This window comes from Schistocerca gregaria, chromosome 3, assembly GCF_023897955.1.
Source record: "Schistocerca gregaria isolate iqSchGreg1 chromosome 3, iqSchGreg1.2, whole genome shotgun sequence".
Taxonomy (NCBI): domain Eukaryota; kingdom Metazoa; phylum Arthropoda; class Insecta; order Orthoptera; family Acrididae; genus Schistocerca; species Schistocerca gregaria.
In genome coordinates, this window is record NC_064922.1 from 118,431,388 (window position 1) to 118,459,370 (window position 27,983).

Sequence of the window (27,983 nt, forward strand, 5' to 3'; positions counted from 1 at the left end):
GGTATACTGCGTAAATATTTTTGATTTAACTAAAGAGATTGGGACATAATCTAATGACCAGAATATGTTACCATCTCTCCTATCCGTGATAATGAAACTCTTTACCTCTACATCAAGTGTCATCCCTGTAATATACATTAGGATTTTAGGCTTGGACACAGACAGATTTAATTAGTTAGTTATATGTTCAATGTATCAAAAGAAAAATGATATACAGGTATAAGATGTGAGTTAGTAATTTCTACTCAGTATCTTTTACACATTAAAGTAATATAAATTCTTGTGTGGAACAGGAGTTGCCAAAGAGAAACTTTCTCAGTTTGTTTTCAAATTTTACTTTGCTGTCTGTCAGACATTTTGTTATCACTGTATACATGATCAAAAATATTTGTCTCAGCATTGTGCACCACTTTTTGTTTTAAAGACGACCTTAACGTGGAGCAATGAATCTCTTTTTTTGCTTCTGGTGTTGTAATTATGTACTGTATTACTGTAGCAGATTATTTACAACAAACTTCATGAGGGAATAAATATACTGTGAAGCGGTAGTCAGGAAGCCCAGTTTCTTTCTTAAAGATGAGTTACCTCAGAACATTATTCCATATGGCATTAATGAATACAAATATGTAAAATATGTGAACATACTGAATTGTCTCTCCCAAAGATTTACAATGATTCTAAGTTCAAACGTGGCTCAAGTAAGTAGTTTTATGAGTTTCAGAATGTGCCTCTTCAAATTTAAACTCTTGTCAATATGGACATCTAAGAATTTTGAAGTTTCCACCCTATTTATTATTTTCTCACCATTTGTTACATTCATCATTTGTGTAGTCCCTCAGATCTGCAGAACTGCATATGTTGTGTCTTTTTAAAACTGATCATGAGACCATTCACTAAAAATCAGTCAATGATACTTTTAAGAACTTTGTTTATCATTTCTTCTGTTCTTGTATGTATGCTTGGATTGATTGAAATACTAGTGTCATATGCAAAAAGAATGAATTCTGCTGAGGTATATTACATATGTGAGGAACAAAATTGGACCTAAGACTGAACCTTTGGAAAACCCATTACTTGATTTCTCCACAATCAGAATTATGTCCACAGGCTGTATTGGTTGAACTATGAAGTAAGACTTCCTGTATTATTTTGATTACATATGACATTATCCACTGACTGGCTAAACCATCGATCCCATAAAACTTCAATTTATCTCAAAGAATACTCTGATTCACACAGCAAGTGATTTAGATAGTTCATAGAAAATAGAAACTGGCACTATGTTATTATTTAGTGTTTGTAAAATGTGGTGAGTGAACATGTAAATGGCATTCTCAGTGAAGCAACCCCTCTGAAACCCAAACTTTGATTTGCTGCAGATACTACTGTTGCTAAGGTGAGACACTTCTCTAGAACACATCACCTTCTTAACGGTTTTAGGAAATGATTTCAGCAATTAAACAGGTCAGTAGTTATTGACATCTCTTTTACAACCTTTCTTAAAGACGGGTTTAACAACGGCAAATTTGAGTCTGGAAAAATGCCTTGCTATAATGATGCATTACATATATTGGGTAATACCAGGTTTATTATGAGAGAACAAATCTGTAGCACTCTATTGGAAACACCATCGAAACTATATGAGCTTTTATTTTTGAGAGAATGTTGATTTTCTTAATTTCAGAAATAGAAGTTGGTGATACATTCATATGATAAAATTTTATAAGAGCTACTTTTTCAACATACTGCTGAGATTTTTCTCTTTAATTGTTGTCCCTATACCTTCCACTATATTGAAGAAATTATTACTAAATACAATTACTACCTGTGTCCTTCCATTAAGTTCATTAGGGTTATCTTGTGGCTGGTTGTCCTGCCTTTCATTTCACTGAATTCCATATAGCCTTAAGTTTTTTGTTGGAATTATTGATTTCTGACATTATGTGCAAGTTCCTTGATTTCTTAATAACCATTCTTAGTCATTTAGAGTAGTTTTTGTAGTGTGCAACTACTTCAGGATCCCAGCTTGCTTTTGATAAAAGATACTTTTCCTTTTCCCTTTCACAAGATATTTTAATCTCCTCCATGGTTTATACATGGCTGTTTAGTGTCCCTTCTCATTAAGTTAAGTGAAAATCTATTTTCAAATAATGATATGAATTTATCACGGAAAAGTTTAAATTTTGTGTTAGCATTTGCTTAATTATAAATTTTGTCCCTGATCATCTCCTATAAACTACTCTTAAAACCATTCATCTCTCAGTCATGAATTATTCTAACTGATTTCCACTGGGTAGTATCCCTACTGTAAGGCACTTTATCCTAACTGTGCATCATCATCAGAGGGAATACTTGTTAGTAGGTAAACAGTTATTTTTTTAGTTCCAAGGAAAGTACATGGAATACCAGACAGTCCTGCCAGGAAGTATGTCATGCAGGAAGATTTTATTTGCACCAAAGTAGACTGTACTGATTGTCAAGGTTAGATTCATAAATAAAGGTTGCAGAGATGAACTCTGGTATAACATTGTTGTTAGTGGCTTATTTTCTACCCAGTGTCAAATTTCAAGCATTTGTTTCATAGATCATTGTTTAATAAATTTGCTGACCTGCTCTGTTAGTCTTGACACATATTAGTAGATATCTTTGAGATAGTTCATAAATTCCATTCTTTCAGAAATTTTTCCACTCTCGGCCTGAGATGTGAGAATCATTTCTTTTTATAACTTCATTTTTTTACCTCTTTTACTGATCACAATATGAACTGAAGTATACACATTACTTGTATCCTGTATATTCTCATCATAAATGATCTCCTTCAGAATAAGTTTAGATAATGCCACTTTATTACTCTGGGTAACTTTTTGGTGAAGTTAGCAACAACAAAAATATTGCACAAGGAGATTGACAAAAGTAAAGGAGCCATATTTTGCTTAAATGTCATGCAAGAGTAGTAAATGCCAAGGTTTAATATAAGACAGCTGCCAGTTGCTTCTTCCTAATGACTGTAGCCATTTTTTCTGGCGTGATTGATACCTGAAAATGCATTGCTGCAGTACTCTACTACTGCTTATTGTGAAGAAAAATTTCAGTTGCAGAAATACATGTAATGTAAAAAAGTAGGAGGGGAGATATAAAGTATAAGTGGAACTGATATCACTCCAGTTTCTTTGTTAAATGACTAAACTGTGAACGCCCTCTTTGAAATTAATCTTTTGGTTCTTACTGGTAGTCTCAAACTGGTATGTAAATTGTACTGAGTATATCTTGCCATCACTTCTGATTAAAAAAAAAATAGTTGCATCTCCAACATATTGAAACACTGCAACAGGAGACGCATTTTGTCTCTCACCATATTGCCATAATAATTGGAATACCAGGATAGAAGCATGCAGGTTGTAATTATCAATATTTATTAATTACAGTTTGTGTATTATCTGCAGTTTCTGGTTTCAAATTTGTTCCTGAGTTTCCATAAACATACTGACTGACATATGCTTCTTCCACGAATTCTCATCTCTCTGTGAGCAAGAAATATTCTACAGCTTTCTTCACCTAAGATCCATTTCTCTATGTTACAAGCAAAATGAAACGATAACTCACTGATCTGCATTCGCAGGGGCTAACGGTGTAACTGCACTTGCACTGCTTGACATCTTACTGACAAATACATGATGTCTATCTAAGCAGCCCACAAGAATTCTACCATGAACCTACATGTTTCTTAATATGCTTCATCTAACTGGCTAGTGGCTACATTCATTTTTTGAGTGTACTGCATAATCTTTGATGGCAATGACATTTCTTGGCCCCTGAAATTTTTAAAGAGAATGATTTATTGATATAGGTGATGCTAGCATTTCTTGTTGAAGTTATTGATTAGTTAGCTGTACTTTACAATTGAAATGGGTTTCAGCTAACTCATAACATGATGGACTTGAGAAAAGTCACACAGTTTCCCCATGGTAATTTATTCTTCTCTTCATCTTCCTATTCCACAGTTTACTCACTTAATTTAGTATGTTCCTTTTTCTACCACTCTTAGGTTTCTCTATCATTTTACAGCTTTGACTGTGACTGCCTAATTCCGCTCACCTCTGAGTTTCCATTTATTAAATTTTGTAATAAAGCACCAGTTCTTAAAAGAAAGTAAGAATGTGCTATGCTTTCATTTCTGCAGCGAGCGGGTATCAGAGGATCTGCAGGTGTCTGGCCGACAGCAGGGCCTATCTATTACCTTGCTTGTCCTGGTGCTTATTATATCACCCATCATAGTTCTGCTTGTCCTCAACGCCACACGTACCATACAGGTGAGCTACAGCAATTTCCTGACAGCAAGGGAATTTGATGTGTGGCTAAACTTATTTTATGCATTTCTAAGTTTGTCTTCACAAGCTTCCTGAGGAGAGCTCAGGAGCAAGATCATATGAATGACTGCTGTCTGTCCTCACCTTTGTTGTTGTGTCTTTCTCACCCTGGGGTCCCTTGAGTGACTTGCCCACCTCTGTTTTAGTATTTTCCATACCTTTCACTTCCTCCCACTCTCCTTTTAGCTGTGAAAAAATAAATCCTTGCTTCCAAAGTCTTGAGATTTTCAGTTTTTTTCTTTATTTGTTGCACCTGAACTTTTATGACAGTAAGTAAAGATTATGAATGTAAGGGGTATCCGAGAAGTTCAACTGTCCACCAAATAGCAGTGGAAATCTGTAACATGCACCACTCCTCATTGAAAGCTGTATCTTACCTTATCTAGGGTATAGAAGGTAATCGTAACTGCCTTGTCATACATATTCTTTACTGCTACTATTACACAGCATTCTCAGTCACAACAAACCAGTCATCCAGTAAAACAAATGGCGATTGCCAATTAATATTCAAGACTAATAGACTGCCTAGTTACAGAGCATGCCATATATCACAATACACTTTAGTGGGAGCTTCTTTGAAATAAACATATAGAAACTGTGTCTATGGCATGTCCAATAATGTTACAGCTGTCCTGCTTTAAGCCTCACCTAGTTCTTTCATTCTGCCTCCCTGGCATGCCCTTTGTATTGTTCTGCTGATGCTCCTCCATGGCTCCTTTTTTATATTCAGATCCTCTCATCTTTGTCATTCACTTCAGACTCAATGAGTTTTTCCAGTCCATTAATTATGCACTATTATTCTATATTATTGCATCTCCTTATTTTGTTGTGTCATTTACTGCTTCCCTGTTTTGTAACCCTCATCTTCACCATGCAAAATTTTCCCTTCCTTAACTCTCCAATGTTAGCCAGCTCTATTCTTCTACAGCCATACTCTGTTCCTCGACCTCTCTTCACTCTGAGAAACCTTCCAACTTCTTCAACACTCCATGAATTCCAACCTCCCAGTCTTCTCAAACAAAACAACTATTAATTCCTGTTACATTATGGCATCAGAAGTGTCCATGTAAAAGAAATTTAACTCTGTGCTTGGAAGAAGAACAGAAGATAGAAATCAAGCAGTTTTCTATTTTTGTGCCTCCTAATTTGGACTTTGTCTTGAAGTCCTCTCTGTCATATACTACATTTCATCCATAACTCTTTGCTTGGGTAATAATTAAGACTGATGAGCAAGGCAAGGCCTTATAATAGGTTCTCAATATGAATTGATTTGTTGTGTCATTGGTTTCCTTGTGTATTTCATTTGCACATGCACACCAGTAGATAGTATGCATGCAAACAGTTATTAAGTGCTCATTTGTTTTATAAGCAGCAGCTGTAAACAGTTGTGTCTTAAAAACTAAAGCATTAACTGCCATAAAGTTTTAAGCTCCCTGTCAACATGTATTACAATAGGTGAAAGAAGACATATACAAAATTCTCGGATGCCCTGTAGCTGAATGTTAACTACTTGTGAATTGATTTTGATAGTTTTCATGTTTGTATTCAAACAGCAGAATTTTTAATAGGAAAACTTTTTTATCTACACATTTGCATGCTAAACATTAAGAAACATTAATATAACGTGTACTGTTGCCGTTCTCTAGCTCTTAACTATATTTGTAATTAAATATAAAGTAAAAGAGGTACATCAGTAAACAAATAACAGAAAATTCAAGTGTATTGTAGGAGCACCTACAGAAATTATTTGCATATCACATCTGGAAACACATATCAGAAAAGGATTGCAAAGTATTTCATGGTTACTCATAAGTGTTAACGGAATCTTCCATTGGTTCTTGATAGAACAATGTTATAATAAATTAAAAGCACCAGTTTGATTAGGTTCCACAATATTACTGTGTTAACCACTTTTCAGCTTACAAGGCCATCTTCGCACATTTACAGAGTATTGTTACCAAAGAAGAATCGCTCAGACAGTTAGAGACATAGCAACTAAGATGGCTGAATATGGGGCTTTCAGAATTCTGTCTCCATATTTGCTGAGCATGTACTGAGTGAGTTTCGCAACTGCCAGCCAGTGCCCCAGGTACTTCACTTAGCAAACAAAGGCCACAAACTCAACGTGCTGGAAGCCCTGGAAATTAACAAACATCTTCCTCACAGTCCAGATCTAATCGTAAATGATCAGACACAGCTCAACACTTCCGCTCTCCTAAACTTAATTAATTCTGTTGTTCATTACTTTCCACACTGTCTGTTCCTACATATTCCCATTTTCCTGTATTAATTAAGTTCTTTTGTTTTATTGAAGTTGTCAATTTTATTCCATGTAGACTGTAGTTTCAATAGCTAAGGCTTCCTTGTATTACTGTCCATGTTTAACACCTCTTGTAGTTGTCTCATCAAATATTGTTCATATTTTACTTTGTTCATTTATTTAATGCAAACTGTTACATAGACACTGTTTTGAATATAATGTTAATGTTAAAATGCAGCACCACAACACTCTCAAAGATTACATTTCGTGTATGTTCTCTCAAATATCTCCATTTTCCTGCATTTATTTACTTCTGTTTATCTTTTTGATATTGCTTGACTTCCTTATGTATTCTGTAGTTACATTGATAATTGTTTCTTCTTTAAAATGGTTTGTGTATAACTCTCCATGTTTTATACCTCTTGATGTAACCTTGTCAAGTACTAATTTTATTTTATTTTATTAGTTTTGCTTATTAAGAGAAACTGTTATGTAGGCATGCTGTTCCTATTTTGTGTTACATTTTTTCCTGTATACTCCATTTTTATTTATTTACTGTTCAATTTTTTACTTTTTCATTGTATTACCACCACACTGTCAAAAATGTTACTTACTGTTGTTTCTGGTTCAGTCTAGATGTGTTACTTCTCTTCCAATGTTATTTGCGAACATTGTTACTTCTTTGGTAACAATACTCAGTAAATGTGTGAAGATGGCCTTGTAAGCCGAAAAGTGGTTAACACAATAAAAGTAATATTGTAGAACAAAAGCAAACTGGTGCTTTTCATTTATTATAACTTTTCGTGTAGTTTTGTACATGTTTGTTAAATATCACAATTTTAATTATAAGGAGAAATCAGTGTCTTAATACAAAAATATAAGAGTGTAAATGTTTTGTTCTTTATCAGCGTCTGTATTCTCAAAATTATGAATATTGTTTCCATTATATGTAACAAGAAATGACTCCATTTAATGTGTAATTAATAGTCATTTCATTTATCTTGTTATAGCATTATGTAGTGCACTGCATGGTATTCATAAATTTCTGTTCATAATGAGTGTCAAATTGTGGATATATATTTTTGTATTAAGATATTTTGCATCTCTGTTTTAACGAAGTTCAGTCTTCCATGGTCATGGTTGCTTCTTTTCCAATCTTGTTGAATTGAAACAGTGCAGTTGAGTTAACTAAACCATGTAGGTCACGCACATAAAGTTTCGTTTTGGCAAAATATGTACTTCAAGTAAAACACAAAATTAAATGTGCAGTTAACTGAGAATATAGAAAGAAGATTAAATTTAGGCAAAATTATATATAAAACATAACAATATTTATTAGTTTGTCCATTCACTAGAACCACTGTTGAAAAACTCTTCCAAGGAATATAGTGGATGTTGTTTCAAGTCCTGATCAATTTTTTTCTTAAATAATTCAGGTGGCAGGGATTTAGCTTCTGTAGACAGTTGATTGTACCTTTTAGGGCGACTGTTCGAAAGCTGTCTTGTGTACTTGATAGGCGGCACCTTGGCACTCCAATGTTCCTCTTACAGCGAGTGTGGCGATTATGTATTTCTTGTCTTATGCTAAAGTTCCTTTGATTTTCTTTTATATAAATGAGGCAGAAAAACACATACTGGCTAAAAACAGTCATTATGCCTACCCTGGCGACAATAGGCTTACAGTGGTCCAGTCTTTTGCTACAGGATATGATCCCGATGGCTTTTTTTTTTTTTGTAATAGCAACACATCTTTGGAGCCTGGGAAGTGTCCCCACAACAACAGTTCATAGCTAATGTGGCTGAGGAAGAGTGCCTGGTAGTCTATCGTAAGAAACTGGTCAGTTATTACCCTCTTCAGCTTCCTCAGGAGGTATATCACATGAGAAAGTTTGGTGCATATATATGCAGTGTGATCAATTATGGAGAGTTTGCTATCGATCTTGAAGCCCAGTATTCGGACAGTCTCCATGTTTTCTTGCTCTTCAATGTTGGCTTGACTGCATATCAAATGTTGGGTTTTTTCTTCATTGATTTTCATTTGATTTATGATGAACCATTCTTTTATTTCTTCAAACATCAAATTTGATGCACCAGGAGCTTCTGTAGCTGTATGTCCTTTGGCAATAAGGGTAGTGTCATCTGCAAACTGCAACATTTGACTATTACAGCTCATATCATTGACATATATGAGGAACAGGAGAGGTCCTAAGACTTATCCTTGGGGCACTCCATGTTCTAGTTTTTGTTCAAGAGAAGTTGTTCCGCGCACTGATACTACCTGCTTTCGGGTTTCCAAATAAGATTGGAGTGTTGATAGAACAACACCTCCAACAACATAGCATCTTAACTTGGCTATTAGCGTTGTGTGTGAGATGCAGTCAAAGGCTTTGCTGAGGTCAAAGAGTGTCAGTGCCACACACTCTCTCTCTTCAAAACTCTGTCCAATGTTGTTGTCACTGTTGATCTCCCATTGCGGAATCCATGCTGTGTGTTTTGGAGTAAATTGTTTTCCTCATAGTAATTCAGTACCTGGCAGTGCATCACAGACTAAGTAGCTTTGGCTAGTACTGGTACCACTGAGTTGGGTCAGAAGCTGGACACCTTGCATCCATCCCCCTTCTTATGTATTAGTAATGTGCACGCCAGTTTAAGGAAGTCTGGGAAGACACCATAAGATAGGCATTTGTTTATTGCTATGGCTAGTGGCAGAGCTAATTCTGCAATAATTTTCTTTAGCAGTGTGCAGGACATGCCACATATGTCTACACTTTCTGAGTGTTTGTAGGAGTTCACAATTTTTATCATGTCTTCAGGGTGTCGCTACTCACAACTCAGTTGATTAGAGATTGGTCCAAGACATTTCTATGTCACTCGGGGTCCCAGACAGGTTCAGTAGGACTGAACTGCCAAATTTATGGGTTGTATGGCCAGTGAGGAAGACAAACAAATGGATGCACACAGTTTGTTGTTTAGCATTGGATTGGTGAGGTGTTTTATGTATTTTAGTGAGTCTACCGTTACAATCCACAGTATCCAAAGGTGACCTTTTTTCACGAAACATTGTTGTCAGTGGTAGTTTACTTGATTGACAGCAGTAGTATTAAAATGAAATAGTTAAAGAGGCCTAAATCAATGAAGTGTGGAAAGTTCAGCAGCTGCATGATGTTGGAGGTGGAATGGTCCATGCTTCAGGCATCTGCAATTTGATCACTGTAAAATGCACTGATATCAGACATGTTGATGAATCTGTAATCATGTATCACACTGACTGTCATTATGGCTTCAGGTCATCTACACACTGGATTCACATTCGGGAGGTCGATGGTTCATTCCCACGTCTGGCCATCCTGATTTAGGTTTTCCATGATTTCCCTAAATCGCTCCAGGCAAATGCCGGGATGTTTTCTTTGAAAGGGCACGGCCAACTTCCTTCCCTAAACCAATGAGACCAATGACCTCGCTGTGTGGTCTCCTCCCCCGAAAACAACCCCCAACAGGACATCTCATTCATGCTGAACTCTGTGATTAATTTCTTTTTTCTTTGGCTTTAAGAAGTATGTTATTGTTCAAGGAATGAAATGTTTTGAATAGTGAGTCTCTTATTTTACTGTGACAAAGGAATATGTCGGTAGAAGTTTTTTTTCCATTACGAGCATTTTTACACTTAGTGCAATGAGTTTTTGGTTACCATGACAGACAGAAGATTAGCTTTTGGCTGGTTAATACTACATTCATTATTGACAGCAACAGTAAAACCATAGATTTGGCTATTTTAAACTTACCAGCTGATTGTTGATAAATTGAGAACTTTTCACCAGCTGATTGTTGGTAAACTGTGAACTTTTTATGAATTTATCTAAATTGGAAAACAATAATAAACAAAGAAAAATAAAGATTTCTGTTGATATGTTAGCTTTTATTTATACCAAATTTATTTTTCTACATTTTCACTCCGAGTTTTCTAATTTTGATCTAATGAATAAAAAATTATTGATAGTAGCTAAAATGACAAACTTTTTATCTCTAATAAAAGATCAGGAAGTTAAGGATACCTTTTCCATGAATTTATTACAGACATTTGCTGAAACCCTGATAAAGAGGACACAGGAACTACGTAGTGAGAAGCGCAAAAGTGATCGGCTCCTATTCCAGATGTTACCACCCCCGGTTGTCAGACAACTGCGGCAACAGAAACAGGTAATTGGCAAAACTTATGCCATTTACATAATGACAGAATAATAATGGCTTATGGTCATGGAACAATGATATTTTCATTTGCATGCATTTTTAAAAAATTGAAACTATGTAATTGAGGATGTTGAAATATTGAATATAGTGTTCTAATTATTGGATATAATTAGAAGTGTACATTGCATAGTAAATGGTCTGATATTTGTATTTATAATGATCAAAACTCTGCCTTTGTTTAAATGAACACTGTTTAAATACCAGTGTAGTATTTTTAAACATATCAGTAATGTCAGCTTTTAATTGATAATGAGGTGAAAAACTGCACTTTAAATTTAAAAAAGACTCATATGACATAGCTGAGTGAGGTACCCCTAGGAGTAGCTTCAACCCCTTGATTGGAAATGGTTTTCTTTCTCTGCACACAGTGCCCTCTTTCCACGCTGTGTTTGAGAATCATGTCTTAAGCATTGCGTTAAGTGTAAGGAACGATTGAAAGCTAATTCTGGCACATAGCCTACTCTCCTTTATATATTTTTTAATTTATTTTATTATTTCTTTATTTATTCATGCAAAGTTCATCTGTTAATGATATGGGAATTGTCAACAAGTACAGTGAAATTAAATAGCTCTTGCATAGCAGCAAAAGGGCCACCAAGCTTAATGTAGCTATTCAACAACCAGTCACTAACAATTGTTTTAATTGGATAGAATTCCTTACAATAGATTTATTTCAGAAGAAGCCATGCAAATTAATACAGGTTTCAATGCCATTGACATTGTCATTGTTGACATTTTCATTAATCTATATAACATAACAAATACACATATTGCTCAAATTTGTTTTATTGGGGAATTTTGTTTAAGAGTTAATAGTTAACATTTCATTCCAGCTAGTTATACTCAAGCTACTTCAAAGAAACTTAATAGATAATTTTACTGTGGATAATCATATAATCATTTTAAATTTAACATTGTGTAATATGTTTATATCATTTTGTAAAAGTAATTGTCTGGAAGGAAGTAAAAAAAATAACACACCACACAGATAGTCACTGGCCACAAAAAATTTGACGTATTTTGAACATTTTCACTCATTAGGAATGCAATAAGGAAGTTTTGCTGGTTAGTGCAAAAAACTAATCAATGTGTTAAGAAATGTGACACTTGAAGTATTTACTCTGTGATGAACACTTAATCAGTCTTTCCCCGAACTTTGCACAAAGCTGGACGTTTTCACAACAAACTTCTGCAAAGCCATTTCATAACCTAAAAATAGAATTGTTGGTTTACTGTCTGGTTTTCAGGGACAAATTCAAAGTGTACGATCCCTTTGATGTCAAAAAAAAAAAAAAAAAAAAAAAAGACCAACATCATTTTCACATTCGATTTCACTTGTCGAGCTTTTTTTGGTCTAGGTGAGCCAGGTGACTTCAATTGTGATGACTGTTGTTTACATTCTGGATCATACCCATAGCACCATGATTCATCACCTATAATGATTTTGCCAAAAAAACGTGGATCATCTTTGAACGCGTCCTTCATTTCGAGACAGGCTTGAATGCGACTATCCCTTTGATCTCCGGTAAGAATCTACAGCACAAATTTTGCTACCACTCTTCATATCCCCAGTTCGATGGTCAAGATGTGCTAAACTGAGCTCCAGGACAATACGGACAAATTTTCAAGTTGGTCGATTGTCCTGCGTCGATCTTCACTGATGAGGTCACGGATTTTGTCGATGTTGTCTTTGCTTCGAGCAGTTGAAGGTCGACCAGAATGGGGCTGATCTTCAACCACCATTTCTCCCTTTTTAAACCAAGAAAACCATTCGTACACTTGCGTTTTTCTAAGGGCATGGTCTTTGTAGGCTGTCTGAAACATCACAACAGTTTCTGCTGCGTGCTTGCCGAGCAAGAAACAAAACTTCACTGCCGCACGTTGTTCGTAAGAACTAGCCATTTTCTCGTGTCACGTCTGCACTGTATGCACACTCAGAGAACTGCCAAAGAAACCACACTTCTCATTGTTGGGTAACGCTGCACGGCAGAATGACTCAGCAGAGCTCCTACCCTCTGGGTGGCACAAACTGCTACTACAAGTACACGATGTGAAGCATTACGATTCTGGTTACTTTTGGATCTCCCCTTGTATGTACCATGGTGAACTCTGCATCTGAAATTCATAGTTTTCAACTGATAAACTTATATTAAGATGAAACTAAGCCTGATAAATGCATAATAATGAATAAATAATAAGGGTTACAGATGAGCTACAGGTTCATCTACTCTTTCCCTTTTTTTTCACTCAATTCAACTGGTTACATAACTGGCCAACAAAAGCAGCAAATCTTTGAAAACTGTGTTTTGATTATAACTTCAGAGAATTTGATTGTTCATCAATGAAAATTACATGTTACCTTTCTTTCAAGAAACAAAGGGTTTGCAGGAAATGCTCTGACTGATGTGCTCTGTCTACGAAAACAGTATCTGAAAACTGCAGAAATAACTCCAACTCAGTTCTTATTACTGTAGGACTAATTTAAGGAAAGATGTAGGTGAATGAATTTTCACTCTGGAGCTACATGTACACTATTGTGAAACTTTTGGTAAGGAGGGCTTAAATGCATTGTTTTACACACAGACATTTGCACAGGAGAAACAGGGGAAAATTACTGGAAAATTGGAACTACATTTTTGAAGCAAACCAAACACTGTGGCTAAGCCATTACCCACATTATACTCTAAGAAGTGCAACTCCATTCACTGGTACCTGCAAGAGGGTTATCAGTTTGCTTCTTGCTAGTTCTGTCAGTAAGAGTGCTGCTTCCAAAAGGTGATGGTCCATGTAAGAGTCCCAACCCAGCATGCAGTTTTATCGCCATTTTAGATCCACATCACGCCCTCCACGGCCTCGCACTCACTCACACACACAAATTTTATATATAGATATGTATTACTTTTATATGCATTTTCTCCTGCTGCCAGTTAGTGAGTAGATTTTTTTATCCATCCAAACTTCCTTTATAGCTTTCTCTTTTTCAGCTTGTCCTTCTCTCCTCCCTGTGGAAAGAACTGTTAGTTCCAAAAGCTGGGCTAGTGTTATGTATTTTTGTACAGAGTTATTCATAATTATCTCTGTGGAAAACGACTGCACAAAAACTACAATATGTAAAGACAAGAGCCAAATATCAACTCATCAGAGTACAAATGCTCAATACAAGCATCATTTGTGACATGGTAAACATCAGCACACTAGTCGAACTGTTGCTGTATGGTGGCTGGTATTGTTGATTCCATTTATTATCCTTCCTTGTGAGTCTTTCTAATTAAGTGGCAGTGGAACCAGGAACACACAATATTTGACATAACTCCTGTTAACGCTGGTGACCATGGGGGCCACTGAATAAGAGGAAGAGGAGGGTCATGACAGGAAGTTTGTTCCATCCAATGCTGAAGCAGTTTGTCACTGAGCTAAACACAAACATCTGAAAGTAAAGGTGGTGCAAAATGAAATCTTTGTCTTGCTGCAGTTGTGGCATAAGTCATTGCTGCTTCATGTCCAGGTACAGAAAACGAGTCACAGTGTTTGCTCTGCAAAGAAGAATACCCATAAACTTTTGAAAATGATATGGCACAAAAGGCACTAACTTTGGGAAATCTTGAATGTGTCCACTATCTCATGTGGATGTTCTGTGCCCAAATGCACTCGTTATGATGATTTACTTTGCTAGACGAATGCAATGTTGCTTAGTTATTGAAAATCAACCTCTGTGAAACACTTTCTTCCTCTAGCATCCACTGCAAATCACTGCATTGTTTTACACACAGACATTTGCACAAACTACATCGGATAGTTGACTGCAGTATCTGCAATTCTCTGCTCGCATGTGTCATTGACTTCTTCAGGCTCCTGACAAATGATTCACTCTCACTCTTCACCTTCTGCACTGACGGTGCCGGCTGACCTGTGTTCTTCTCACCACATAAGCAGCCAGTCTCACAGAATTAATTTTTTGGTCTGTAGGGAAAAAAAACTGTCACTGAATCTTCACAGTTAACTCACATTTAGTGAATTCACATTTAATAAATTCAAAGACTCAAAATGAAAGCATCACACCATTATAGAATGTGTTTTGATATGCATGGCCCCTAGTGCTGCATTCTTCAACTATGCTATGGCACACATTATGAATCAAAATTTGGAGAGATGCTTTATTTGCTAGATGTCTTTTAGTTTTTGCACAGTCATCTTTGAAACCCTAGAGGTACTTCCATACACCTCTCAACAGTACTGATATTTTTCCTGTTGAAGGTAGGTACTAGTTGTCAGTTGTGTCTCATAATTGTATAATGCAAAAGTTTGCAACTTTCCTGAAATGTTTAAAATATTGACACATTTTTAAAAATTACACTATAAAATATAAAGCTATCGTCAACACAGTGGCTGACTTGAACATGACAGTGCTTAGAAGACACAGTTTTACTGAAAATGGTATCAATTTTCCTTTCTCCAACCTTTCATCTAATTTACCAAGCCAGTTATAGGAAAAAGTATAGTTCACTGGGTCACATATGTCAATTGCTGTACCTGTTCTTGCGGAACACATTTTCTAGGTGTTTGAGCGCCTTGTTCGTCTTTCCGTCGCCTTCCCTCTTTCCTGATGAAGCAACCATGGGTTGCGAAAGCTTGAATATTTGTTTTGTGTTTGTCTGTTTTTTTATTTTATAGTGTCTATCAACATACCAGTGCTTTCTCATTTGGTAAGTAAAGCATCTTTGTTTTTTATATATATTTTTCCCACGTGGGTTGTTTCCCTCTATTTTATGGTCTGCTATTTTACCTCCCATGCTAGTACTGAGTATTAAAAAAATAATCAACATTCTACTATGTTACCATGACAACCGGTCTGTGAACACATACGTAGTAAATCACCTTGTTGAATTACTGACTTTGAAATTAGGAGTCCAGAATATGAACAGATGTCAGAGAAAAAGAGACAGAAGAACTTTCAAAACAGCCAGCCAATTTAATAAGATGCTAAGATATGGAAACAGGAAACTATATGTGACAATATTATGGAAGGATGGATTGCCACATAGCAGAGATGTTGACTCGCAGACAGGCACAACAAAAATACCAAACAAGTGAGCTTTCAGCTAAAAAGCCTTTTAAAGTAACAATACACACATACACACATTCATGCAAGCACAACTTTAATGTGGTGGGCATAAGGAGGAGGAGGCTGGGACAGAGAGGGGAAGAGATAACAGAGTAATGGGGGATGGTAAAGTGCTACTTGTGGGATCATACAGGAACGTGGTTGGGACAGGGCAGGGCAGCGAGATGCAATCAGTTGGTTAGGCAGGGGTGGGGGATGAAGCAGAAAAGGAGAGTTGTAAAAGGACTGTGGGTCCATTGGTGGAATATAAGGCTACAGGTGCTGAAATGGGCATAGAGATGGGTATAGGTGGGTGTAGGACAGTGACTAATGAAGGTTGAGGCCTGGCGAGTTACAGGAACATAGGATATATTGCATGGAGAGTCCCCACATGCAGTTCAGAACAGCTGGCATTGATAGGAAGGATACAGATGCTGCAGGCTGTGAAGCAGTCTGTGAAGAATGTTGTGTTGGTCAGCATGCTCGAACAGAGTGGTCCAGGTCTCCTGGCCATAGCTTGATGGTAGCTTTCATGCATGCAGACAGCTTTTTGGTTGTCATGGCTCCACAGAATACAGTGTAGTGGTTGCATCTTAGCTTGTAGATCGTGTGACTGCTTTCACAGGTAGACCTCCCTTTCATGGAAAAGGTGATGTTTGTGACTGGATTAGAGCAGATGGTAGTGGGAGGATGTATGGGACAGGTCTTGCATCTAGGTCTATTACAGGTGGTAGTCCAAACCCTGGCACAGAACTTGTTTCACTTAATGCTAGAAGTCTTTGATTGCAATGTTGAGGAAGTGTGGTTTGAGTTAATATCACGTCCTTGTAATGGGAAAGACTGTCTTCTATCTGCTCCTTGACTGAAGCAGCTACCAAAAATGTGGGTTTTTTACTATGAACGACTGATCTCATCATCGAATGCCTGTTGTGCTGATTACACAGATTTGAAAGATATAGCAATCTTAGCAGTTTAGTTGATGTTACAGATGGGCGTACTTAAAACTTTGGTGCAGATCTCCTGATTCCATTCTAGCCATACTATAATGTCTCAGACCAATGAATTTTGACATGAAACCTTACAATTGTAACAAATGACCAGGCATTTTCTACTGAGGCCCTGAAGATGCTCAATCCAGAAGATATGAAATTCATGGGAGCATTTCTGCCACTGACTCAATGGTAAACCGTCTACTGTGATGTGTGCTTGCTGTCCATAATGGCTGGACAACAATTCACAGATGGTAGAGAAATGTAGCTTAGAAGGGTCTACCAGTGGAGAAAGTTTATGGACCACTTCTAAGTAGTGCTGCTTGAAGAGAGAGGTAATGGTCATTGACAAACTGACTCAACGATATTGCTTTTACCTGCCCATTTAAACTAGCAACAGCTGAAGACAGAGGAACTGAGGTGGCTGCCAGCAGCATCTGCTGCTGCAATTGTGCCAGTAACTTGTTGTACTGCATGTTGCTGCTGCAAATGTTTTGCATCCTAGTGGGTAAAAATATAAATAGTTCTTTACCCACAAATTAGGTGAGTCCTACTATGTGGTGCTCAAAGAATGGTTTAGATTGATACAGAGCATGTTCACAAACAGTGTAAGTGGGAGACAGTAATGCATGACTTCAGTCAGCAAATTGGACAGGTGCCAAGTCCATCATAAGCACTATAAAAATAGTCCCAGTTGTATCCAAACCAAAAAATCATGTCTGCAGCCAGATAATCAATAATCAACAGCATAATGTAATGGCATGTAGTGGAGTACTTCATGTACAGTAAGTGAACTGGTTTGCTGGGTGCAGCATGCACTATGTACTTATTTAACGTGGCCGAGGAACCAAAGGATTCATCCATCTAAGTTATGCTTCCTCTAGCACCTGCTGGCATGTGGCTCAGTGTGTAATATCCCCCCCCCCCCCCTTTCAACAAGACTTATTAATTCTGCCTCTATATTGCTGCTCATGTGTGGGATATCCTCATCAGTACTTGTCAGAGACACAGCAATACTGTTCTGAGGGATTCACAAATGACATCTGAATGTAGACAGGATATTTCTTAGATCCACTTTTCTCACTATGGAACTACCAAGTGAAAAATTTCATCATACAACAAAGTGAAGCTTACATTAAGTGTTGTTGGATTTCCATACTTTGTGAACTTCTCATATGGTAGTCATCAAAGCTATTGAGTGACTGGTTAAATACAACATAAACTAGCATCTACAATTTTCTGCAATGGAAAATGAAGTATAAGGCGACAAGAACATTAAAGTAACAAAATCTCATGGGTGAGAGTAACTATTAAATGTTGTAATAGTTAGTATTACTGCTGCTCAGCATTCTTACTGATCTCTTCTTCTTTGATGTGACCTTGCCATCATTTTCTGCTTTGTTTTTAAAATATGGGAATTTTCTTCTTAGTCTATGATCAAAGATTGTTTGTTAGAATGATGAATGTAGCACAATAGAATTATTGTTATTTCTTTTAAATTGTAGGATACTTTGCTGATATCAGATCCTATAAAGTAATTTTTATTTGGCAGGTTACAGCTGAAAATTTTGAATCTGTGACCATATTCTTCAGCGATATTGTTGGATTTACACAGTTGTCTGCTGTGAGTTCTCCAATGCAGGTTATTACACTGCTAAACAGGCTGTATCGCTTGTTTGATTCACTAATTCAGAATTATGATGTATACAAAGTAGAAACAATTGGTGATGCATATATGGTTGTTTCTGGGCTCCCACAACGAAATGGTAAGTTAATGATAATGAATTCCTTAGCTGTTAAATATTCTTATTAAGTTTTTCAATATTCTTTATACTGTAGACTAAATTACTATTTTTATCTGTAGGATTAATTTTGAAAGAAAAACGGAATATTTTTGGCAGCACTGAACAAAAGTAGATAGTTTGAACAATTTGTTTGTTTCTCATGTGACTGGATGTTATGTGAATGTTTCCTAGAACATTAGACTATATCTTCTTACCATTAACCTCTTGGTATATACACTCCTGGAAATGGAAAAAAGAACACATTGACACCGGTGTGTCAGACCCACCATACTTGCTCCGGACACTGCAAGAGGGCTGTACAAGCAATGATCACACGCACGGCACAGCGGACACACCAGGAACCGCGGTGTTGGCCGTCGAATGGCGCTAGCTGCGCAGCATTTGTGCACCGCCGCCGTCAGTGTCAGCCAGGTTGCCGTGGCATACGGAGCTCCATCGCAGTCTTTAACAGTGGTAGCATGCCGCGACAGCGTGGACGTGAACCGTATGTGCAGTTGACGGACTTTGAGCGAGGGCGTATAGTGGGCATGCGGGAGGCCGGGTCGACGTACCGCCGAATTGCTCAACACGTGGGGCGTCAGGTCTCCACAGTACATCGATGTTGTCGCCAGTGGTCGGCGGAAGATGCACGTGCCCGTCGACCTGGGTCTGGACCGCAGTGACGCACGGATGCACGCCAAGACCGTAGGATCCTACGTAGTGCCGTAGGGGACCGCACCACCACTTCCCAGCAAATTAGGGACACCGTTGCTCATGGCGTATCGGCGAGGACCATTCGCAACCGTCTCCATGAAGCTGGGCTACGGTCCCGCACACCGTTAGGCCGTCTTCCGCTCACGCCCCAACATCGTGCAGCCCGCCTCCAGTGGTGTCGCGACAGGCGTGAATGGAGGGACGAATGGAGACGTGTCGTCTTCAGCGATGAGAGTCGCTTCTGCCTTGGTGCCAATGATGGTCGTATGCGTGTTTGGCGCCGTGCAGGTGAGCGCCACAATCAGGACTGCATACGACCAAGGCACACAGGGCCAACACCCGGCATCATGGTGTGGGGAGCGATCTCCTACACTGGGCGTACACCTCTGGTGATCGTCGAGGGGACACTGAATAGTGCACGGTACATCCAAACCATCATCGAACCCATCGTTCTACCATTCCTAGACCGGCAAGGGAACTTGCTGTTCCAACAGCACAATGCACGTCCGCATGTATCCCGTGCCACCCAACGTGCTCTAGAAGGTGTAAGTCAACTACCCTGGCCAGCAAGATCTCCGAATCTGTCCCCCATTGAGCATGTTTGGGACTGGATGAAGCGTCGTCTCACGCGGTCTGCACGTCCAGCACGAACGCTGGTCCAACTGAGGCGCCAGGTGGAAATGGCATGGCAAGCCGTTCCACAGGACTACATCCAGCATCTCTACGATCGTCTCCATGGGAGAATAGCAGCCTGCATTGCTGCGAAAGGTGGATACACACTGTACTAGTGCCGACATTGTGCATGCTCTGTTGCCTGTGTCTATGTGCCTGTGGTTCTGTCAGTGTGATCATGTGATGTATCTGACTCCAGGAATGTGTCAATAAAGTTTCCCCTTCCTGGGACAATGAATTCACGGTGTTCTTATTTCAATTTCCAGGAGTGTACATAGTGTATTATATGGAATTAATAATTTATATGCAAATAATATATATTATGTGAAAAACACACACACAAACAAACAAACACACACACACACACACACACACACACACACACACACACACACACAGCTACATTGTGCCACTTGAATACACAATGCTGGGACTGCAGTTTGGCATGTAGACTTGGTGAGGGATTATCTTGGGTGGAGTAGGGTAGGCGAGAAAGGAAAAGAGGTGGGATGCAGGAGGAATAATGGCCAAATGATAACAGTTGCATCAGGGAGGGGATTTGTAGTGTGTGGGAAAGAAGGTGGGGATTCAGGGGGTTATTGGAAACTGAGACCATCAGTATTACAGGGATGAAGGATGTGTTGCAACGGTAACTCAAATCTATGTATTTCAGGAAAGCTGATTCCTGGGGGTGGGAGGGATGATCCAAATGACACGAATTATGAGGCAGCCACTGAAATGAAGCATGTCTGGTTAGGCACTGGGTGGTTAACTTTGCTCTCAGCCACTGTTTGGCAGTGATGTTTTATGTAATGGGAGAGTAGGTTGGTGGTGAGAGCCATATAAAATTCTGTGCAGAAATTGCAGCAGATATGGTACGTGACATGGCTGTTTCACAGGTGGTTTTGCTTCTGATGGAACAGGACAAGCCTGTGATGGGAATAAAGTAGGATGTGCTGGTTCAATGAATCAGACAGGTCTCACAGTTGCATCTTCTACAGATATAACCCATACGGCAAGGGGCTGGAAGTGGGTGCAGCATAGGGATGGACCAGAAGGTTATGTTAGGTTGGGTGGGCAGAGGAATACCACTTTAAGAGTGGTGGGAAGGATTGTGGGTAAGATGTCCCTCATTTCCATGCACAATGATAGATGGTCAAAGCCCTGAAGAAGGATTTGGTTTAGTTGTTCCATTTCACTATGATACTGGATGATGAGTTCCTTTGCAGCTGGCTTCTGGGGATGTTGGGAGGTTTAGGGGTGTGTGAGGACGTGGTGAAGTAAATCTACTTGTGGACTAGGTTCAAGGGCTAGTGCCTATCTGTAAAGGGCTTAGTGAGACCTTGAGCATATGGGGCAAGGGAATTCTTATAACTTTAGATGTGCTGTCAGACAGTGGCCAGACTATATGGGAATAAGTTTTTGGTGTGGAAAGGGAGACACCTGCCAAAATGTTGGTACTGTAAATGGTTAGTGGCGTTCATTTTTCTTTTTGTCTTTTGACTGGTTTAATGCAGCCCACCACAAATTCCTCTCCTGTGCTAACCTTTTCCTCTCACAGTAGCACTTGCAACTTATGTCTTCAATTATTTGCTGTATGTGTCCCAGACTCTGTCTTCCTCTTCAGGTTTTCCCCTCTACAGCTCCCTCTACCACTAAGGAAGTTATTCACTGATTTCTAACAGATGTCCTATCATGCTGTTGATCTAAGTGTATCCATACAGTCCTTTCTTCGCCGATTCTGCAGACAACCTCCTCATTCCTTATCTTATCAGTCCACATTCTTCCATAGCATCACATTTCAAATGCTTCTATTCTTTTCTGTTAACAATTTTCCTCACTCATGAGAGTCTCACTGCCATACAATGCTGTGCTCCATACGTATATTACCAGGAATTTCTTCCTCAAACGAAGACCCATGTTTGATACTAGTAGACTTCTCTTAGCTAGGAATGCCCTTTTTTGCCAAATTTGTTTTCCTTGCTCCAATGATCATCAGCTATTTTGCTGCCTAGAAAGTAGAATACTTTAAATTCATCTACTTCGTGATCACCAATTACGATCTTAAGTTTCTTGCAGTTCTTGTTTATGCTGCTTCTCATTACTTTTGTCTTCCTTTGATTTATGATCAATCCATGTTCTGTGCTAATTAAACTGTTCATTCGATTTAACAGAGTTGTAATTCTTCTTCATGTTCACTGAGGATAGTAATGTCATCAGTGAATTTAACACTGATATCCTAAATTTTCATCTCACTCTTGAACCATTCTCATTTTTCCATCATTGCTTCTTCTGCGTATAGACTAAAAAACACAGGCTTAAGACTACGTCCCTGGCTTACACCCTTTGTAATCCATAAACTTTGTTCTTGGTCTTTCACTCTTGTCGTTCCCTCTTGGTGCTTGTACTATTGTATACTATCCGTATTCCCCCAAAGCTTACCCCTATTTTTCTAACAATTTTGGACACCTTGCGCCATTTTACATTGTCAAATGCTTTTTACAGGTAGACAAATCCTATGAACATGTCTTTATTTTCGTTCAGTCTTGCTTCGAGTATCGACCGCAACTCAGAACTGTCTGTTGAATGCCTTTCCTAAAGCCAAATTGACCATCATCTGACACATCATCAATTTTATTTTCCATTCTTCTACATACCATCCTTGTCAGAAACTTGGATGCATCAGCTGTTAAGCTGATAATGAAATAATTCTTGCACTTGTTGGCTGTTGCAATCTTGGGAATTGTGTGGATGATATTTTTCTGAAAGTATAATTGTATATCACCCGTCTCATATGTTCTACAGACCAGTGTTAATAATCATTCTGTTGCCATTTCCTGAATTATTTTAAAATTCTGATTCTATCCCTTGTGCCTCATTTGATTTTAAGTCTTCCAAATCTCTTATAAGCTCTGTTTCTAATACTGGATCCCCTCTCTCTTCCCTATTGACTCCTATTTCTTCTATCATATCATCAGATAAGTCCTCCCCCTCATAGAGATCCTCAATGTACACCTTCCATGTATCTGCTCTCTCCTTGACTTTTAACAGTAGAATTCCCATTACACCCTTAATGTTATTCTCCTTGTTTGATTTTTCTATATTCTGAGCCAGTTTTTCTGACAGTCATTTCTTTTTCAATTTCTTCATGTTTTTCCATGGCCATATCACCATAGCTTCCCTGCACTTCCTATTTATTTCACTTGTAAGTGACTTGTATTTCTGTATTCCTGCATTCCCTGTACATTTTTGTACTTTCTTCTTCCATTTATCAATTAAGTATTTCTTCTGCTACCCATAGTTTCTTTTCCAATTACTTTCATTGTACCTATGTTTATCATTCCAACTTCTGTGACTGCCCTTTCTAGTGATGTCCATTCCTCTGCAACTGAATCACCTAATGAGCTATTAATTATCATAGTATCTATAGCCTCAGAGGGCTTCAAGCATATTTCTTCATTCCTCGGTTCTTCTGTATCCCACTTCTTTGTGCACTTGCTCATCCTGATTAGCTTCTTAAACTTCAGCCTACTCTTTGTTGTCACAAATCGGGATCTGAGTCTGTATCTGCTCCTAGGCATGCCTTTCAGTCCAATATCTAATTTTGGAATCTCTGCCTGGTCATGATGTAATCTAACTGAAATCTTCCTGTATTCCAAGTATACCTTCTCTTGTGATTTTTGAATAAGATATTCACTATCACAATCAGAAATTTATCGCAAGACTTAGTTTGTCTTCTTCCTCTCTCATTCCTACTACTAATCCCACATTCTCCTGTATCACTTTCTTCTACTTCTTTTCTTACAACTGCATTCCACTCTCCCACAACTATTAGAATTCTTTTTCTCCCTTTAGATACTGAATTACCCTTTCAATGTCCTCATATACTTTATCCATCACTTCATCATCAGTTTATGACATCAGCATGTATAGCTGAATTATTGTTGCTGGCATTAGTTAGGTGTTGGTTGTGATCAGAATATCCCTGTTACTGAACTGTTCAAAGTTACTCACTCTCTGTCCTACCTTTCCATTCCTTATGAACCCTACTTCCATTATTCCATTTTCTGCTGCTATTGATGTTACCTTATAAACATGTGACCAAAAATCCTTCTCCTCTTTCCATTTCACTTCACTGATGCCTACTGTATCTAGACTGAGCCTTAGCGTTTTTCTTTTCAGATTTTCTGGCTTCCCTACCATGTTCAAACTTCTGACGTTTACAAGCCCCGACTTGCAGAACATTCCCCTTTCATTGGCTGTTCAATCTTTTTCTTATGGTCACGTCCCAGCTGGTAGTCACTTCCCAGAGATCTGAATGGAGGATACACATAATGTGCCTTTAATACAACGGTTCCCGTTATCTTCTGCACACTCATGCCACTGGTCATTGCTGATTCTTCTGCTTTCTAAGGGGAGTTTCCCCATCACAAGGACAAGAGAGAGCCCTGAACCTCTGTCTGTTCCTCCACCCTCTTTCACAAGGTCAATGGCAGAGCAAGGATGACTTCTTAAGCTGGAAGTCTTCTTCCACCGTTGCTGATGATTTTTATTCAAAATTTAAATAGTAGCAGGGTTCATTCATATAGACATAATCATGGATAGAGCCTTCACAAAGGTGGGGCTCCAGGAAGGTGGCATGCTCAGTTGAGGAGGACCAGGTGGAACAAATGGCCATGAGCATGAGGGAGGATGGTGTGTAAGGAGCTGGTTCAACAGTGACAGTTACTGATCTAGATGATAATGGGATGAGGATGGTTGAGAGTCAGTGAAAGAAGGGATTTGTATCTTTAATATCAGAGGCTGAGATACAGGCAAATTGGTTGGAGGTGATGGTCAACAAGAGTGGAGATTCATTCACCGGGCTCACAGTAACTAGGTACTATGGGGCACCCAGTATTATTGTTTGTATGGATTTTGGAAAGAATACAAAAGTTTTGTGTCAGGGGGTCATTGAGATAAGGATAGATAAGAGGCCCATTCCAGAATCCTTCCATCAAATCTAAGGATTTGAGTACAGCTTGGAGCATATGCTGGACATCTGGGATGGGATCACTATGAGGAGACTTGTAGGTGGAGGTATCAGAGAATTGGCAGATGCCTTCTGTCAGATAATCACTGTTATACATCATGACATTGTTGGAGCCTTTGCCTGTAAGCAGGATGATTAAACAGGGTCCGCATTAATGTTGCAGATAGCTATTCTTTCTTTCATTGGAATGTTTGTTTTGTTAGGAAAGGACCTGGAGAAGGATGGTGTGGTCAAGTTGAAGGTAATGAATTCCTGGAATGTAACCAGGGGATAGTTAGCAGTGAAGGGTCACAGTCAGATGGTGGTATGATCTAGGAGAGGGAAAGTCCAGTGTTGGGGTTAAGACGGCACTGATTTGAGGGATGGATGCAAAGAAGTGTTTCCGCTTTAGGGACTGGATGAAAGATAACAGGTCTATGATGATTCCAACATTACTGAATTTGGATGTGGGGCTGAAGGTGAGACCCTTGGATAGGATTGAAACTTTGATATGATAGAGATACTTGATGGAAAAGTTCACAACAGCAGCTTGGGTATCATTGGGCTGGGTGCTTTGAGCGTTCCTGAAGAGTTTCAATGATAGTATGATGGGTGTTGGTGGGTGATGGTGCTCTGATGTGGGAATAGGACATCAGTAAATTTAATAATTTTTGGACAAGGTATTTGGAATATTCTTCCAGATTTTAGAGGGCAAAGGATTCACTTCTGCAGATATAGTGTAAGTAGCTGAGGTTGCAAAGTAACAGTGTCATGTGGAGCGAGCAGAGGTGCTTCAGGAATGTTCAAACCATGGAGATTTGTTTGTGTAGTATCAGGTTAGTTAGTGTTAGGGATTGGAGGAATCTGAAAATTTCAAAGTTGTTGTGAGAGAAATGTATCCAAAGATAGGAACCGTTATGATCTGTTATGATTAGGCAGCTGGTGGCAGTAGAGGGCAGAGGGGGGGGGGGGGGGGGGGGGGAGGGGGAGATTCCATTGACTAGGCAGTATGTGCGGAACAGAATGTGGGACTGGGTTTTTACTGGGGGTGGGGATATTTTTTTTGAGCTGATGCAGATATATGAAACAGGGTTCCATTTGGGATAGGGTGACACCAGGAAGAAGGAAAAGAATGTAAATGACATATGACATAATGAGTGTTGGTAAACACTGAAGAATATTGGAGGTAAAACTGGGAGGTGTTTGACCGGGGGGGGGGGGGGGGGGGGGAGGATAAAATAAAACTGATGTAAAAATGTGAAACTGATGTAGGGAATGGGCAAATAGAATTGTTAGATGCTTGTGAAGGGATTTATGTAGAACAAGTTGCAGTTTTTGGTAGTGAAAATGCAGAAAGAAATTGCGTTATGGGCTCTAGAATAGTTCCATAATGTGAGAATATTCATTCATGCACTAACAATCATGGCATGCTTCAAAATAAGAGACTGATGTAAAATATGAGTTTAATTTTTTGTGATGCTGAGGTCAAGTAGCTCTTATAAAGCAGTTGTAACGTGTAGAATCCCTTCAGTCAACTGGGAGAAACATGACGAACACTCTTTTGAGGTTTGGATGCCATTATATTCATTAACTGTCCGCCTAGGAGATGTCCAATACCCAGTAGCGGAGCATGCCCTCCAGCATAATTCTAGGGACCTAGGAACCTGCTACACTGTACGTGCCATTTGGCTTCTCCCACCCAACACCAGTCCCTCTGAACTGCGGAGATGGGAACTTGCACTCCAGCACATCCTTTCATCCCGCCATCCCCCTGGACTAAACCTATGTTAAACAACCTCACTCCCATTTACTTTTCAGTCTTCTCCTCTTTCCCTTTCCTCTTTAGCCATTCATGCATCTTTCCATCCTACATCTTTATACTATACACCTCTTTACTTCTGTATGCATCCTCCTTGGCTTGAAGCTGGCACAGTACCTGCAGTAGAATATCTTTGGCTTCCCTCTGACAACCATGCCTCCATCCTTGCTACCTTCCCTGTTTTCCTTTCCCTGTTGCTTCATAACCTGGGTTGTGAGTAACTAAATCCACTTTCCCTTCTTCCCTTTCTTTCCCCTCTCTCCTCCCTGATGAAGGAACATTTATTCCGAAAGCTAGGAGCTTAAATTTTCGGTTGTTTTTTGTGTCTCTATCGGCTGTACTGAGCTGAGGTAAGTACTGGCCAGCCCCTCTATCTCTTTGTTAGTAATTGTTTCACATCTTTATATGAGATTTTCCATTAATTATATTCATTAACAACTACAAGATGGCAAAAATGATCATATACATCTTTCACCACAAATGTTTCAAAAACCTGGCGAGAAAGTGACATCAACTGATAAACAAAAATGTTTCCTTTCAATAAGACAATGTATCTAGCCATACGTCTCCCATTTCCCATGGCCAAAACTGCCAGATTATGCCCTATTATGACTCTTTTCATAAAGTTTACAAAAGCAACTTGTGGCAGACAAATCACGTTGAAATTATCATGACAGAAATAAGTTACTATTTTTAACAGTCTGTATTAGCAGTGATACTACATTACTCCTCCTCTCTCTCCAACTCTGTTCCTCTTCCATTATTTACCAACCATATTTATTATTTTATTTATTGACAGTGCAATACTGATTCACAAATTCCTTAAGAAGCACATTTTTGATAAGGACAATAAAGGATATAGTTGACAACAAGTATTTAGAGATGTAAAAACTACCATTTGCTATTGAAAATGTTCAATCTTGAAAGAAATTAGGCCTTCTTTCCTTACAGAAAGTTCCCTTATACCACAAAATGCAAAGAATTGTTCACATTGAAGTTTCAGGTACACTGTAAATGC

At 38.6% G+C, this 27,983-nt stretch overlaps 1 protein-coding gene across 1 annotated transcript in view; it reads left to right on the forward strand.

Moving 5' to 3' along the window:
- The window catches only part of LOC126355276 (uncharacterized), a 384,087-nt gene that overhangs the window by 308,167 nt on the left and 47,937 nt on the right, over positions 1-27,983 (forward strand). The window contains exons 9-11 of the mRNA XM_050005563.1: positions 4,181-4,310; positions 10,702-10,824; positions 18,518-18,731. Coding sequence (XP_049861520.1) covers positions 4,181-4,310; positions 10,702-10,824; positions 18,518-18,731 — 467 coding nt within the window. The remainder of the gene's footprint in view (positions 1-4,180; positions 4,311-10,701; positions 10,825-18,517; positions 18,732-27,983) is intronic.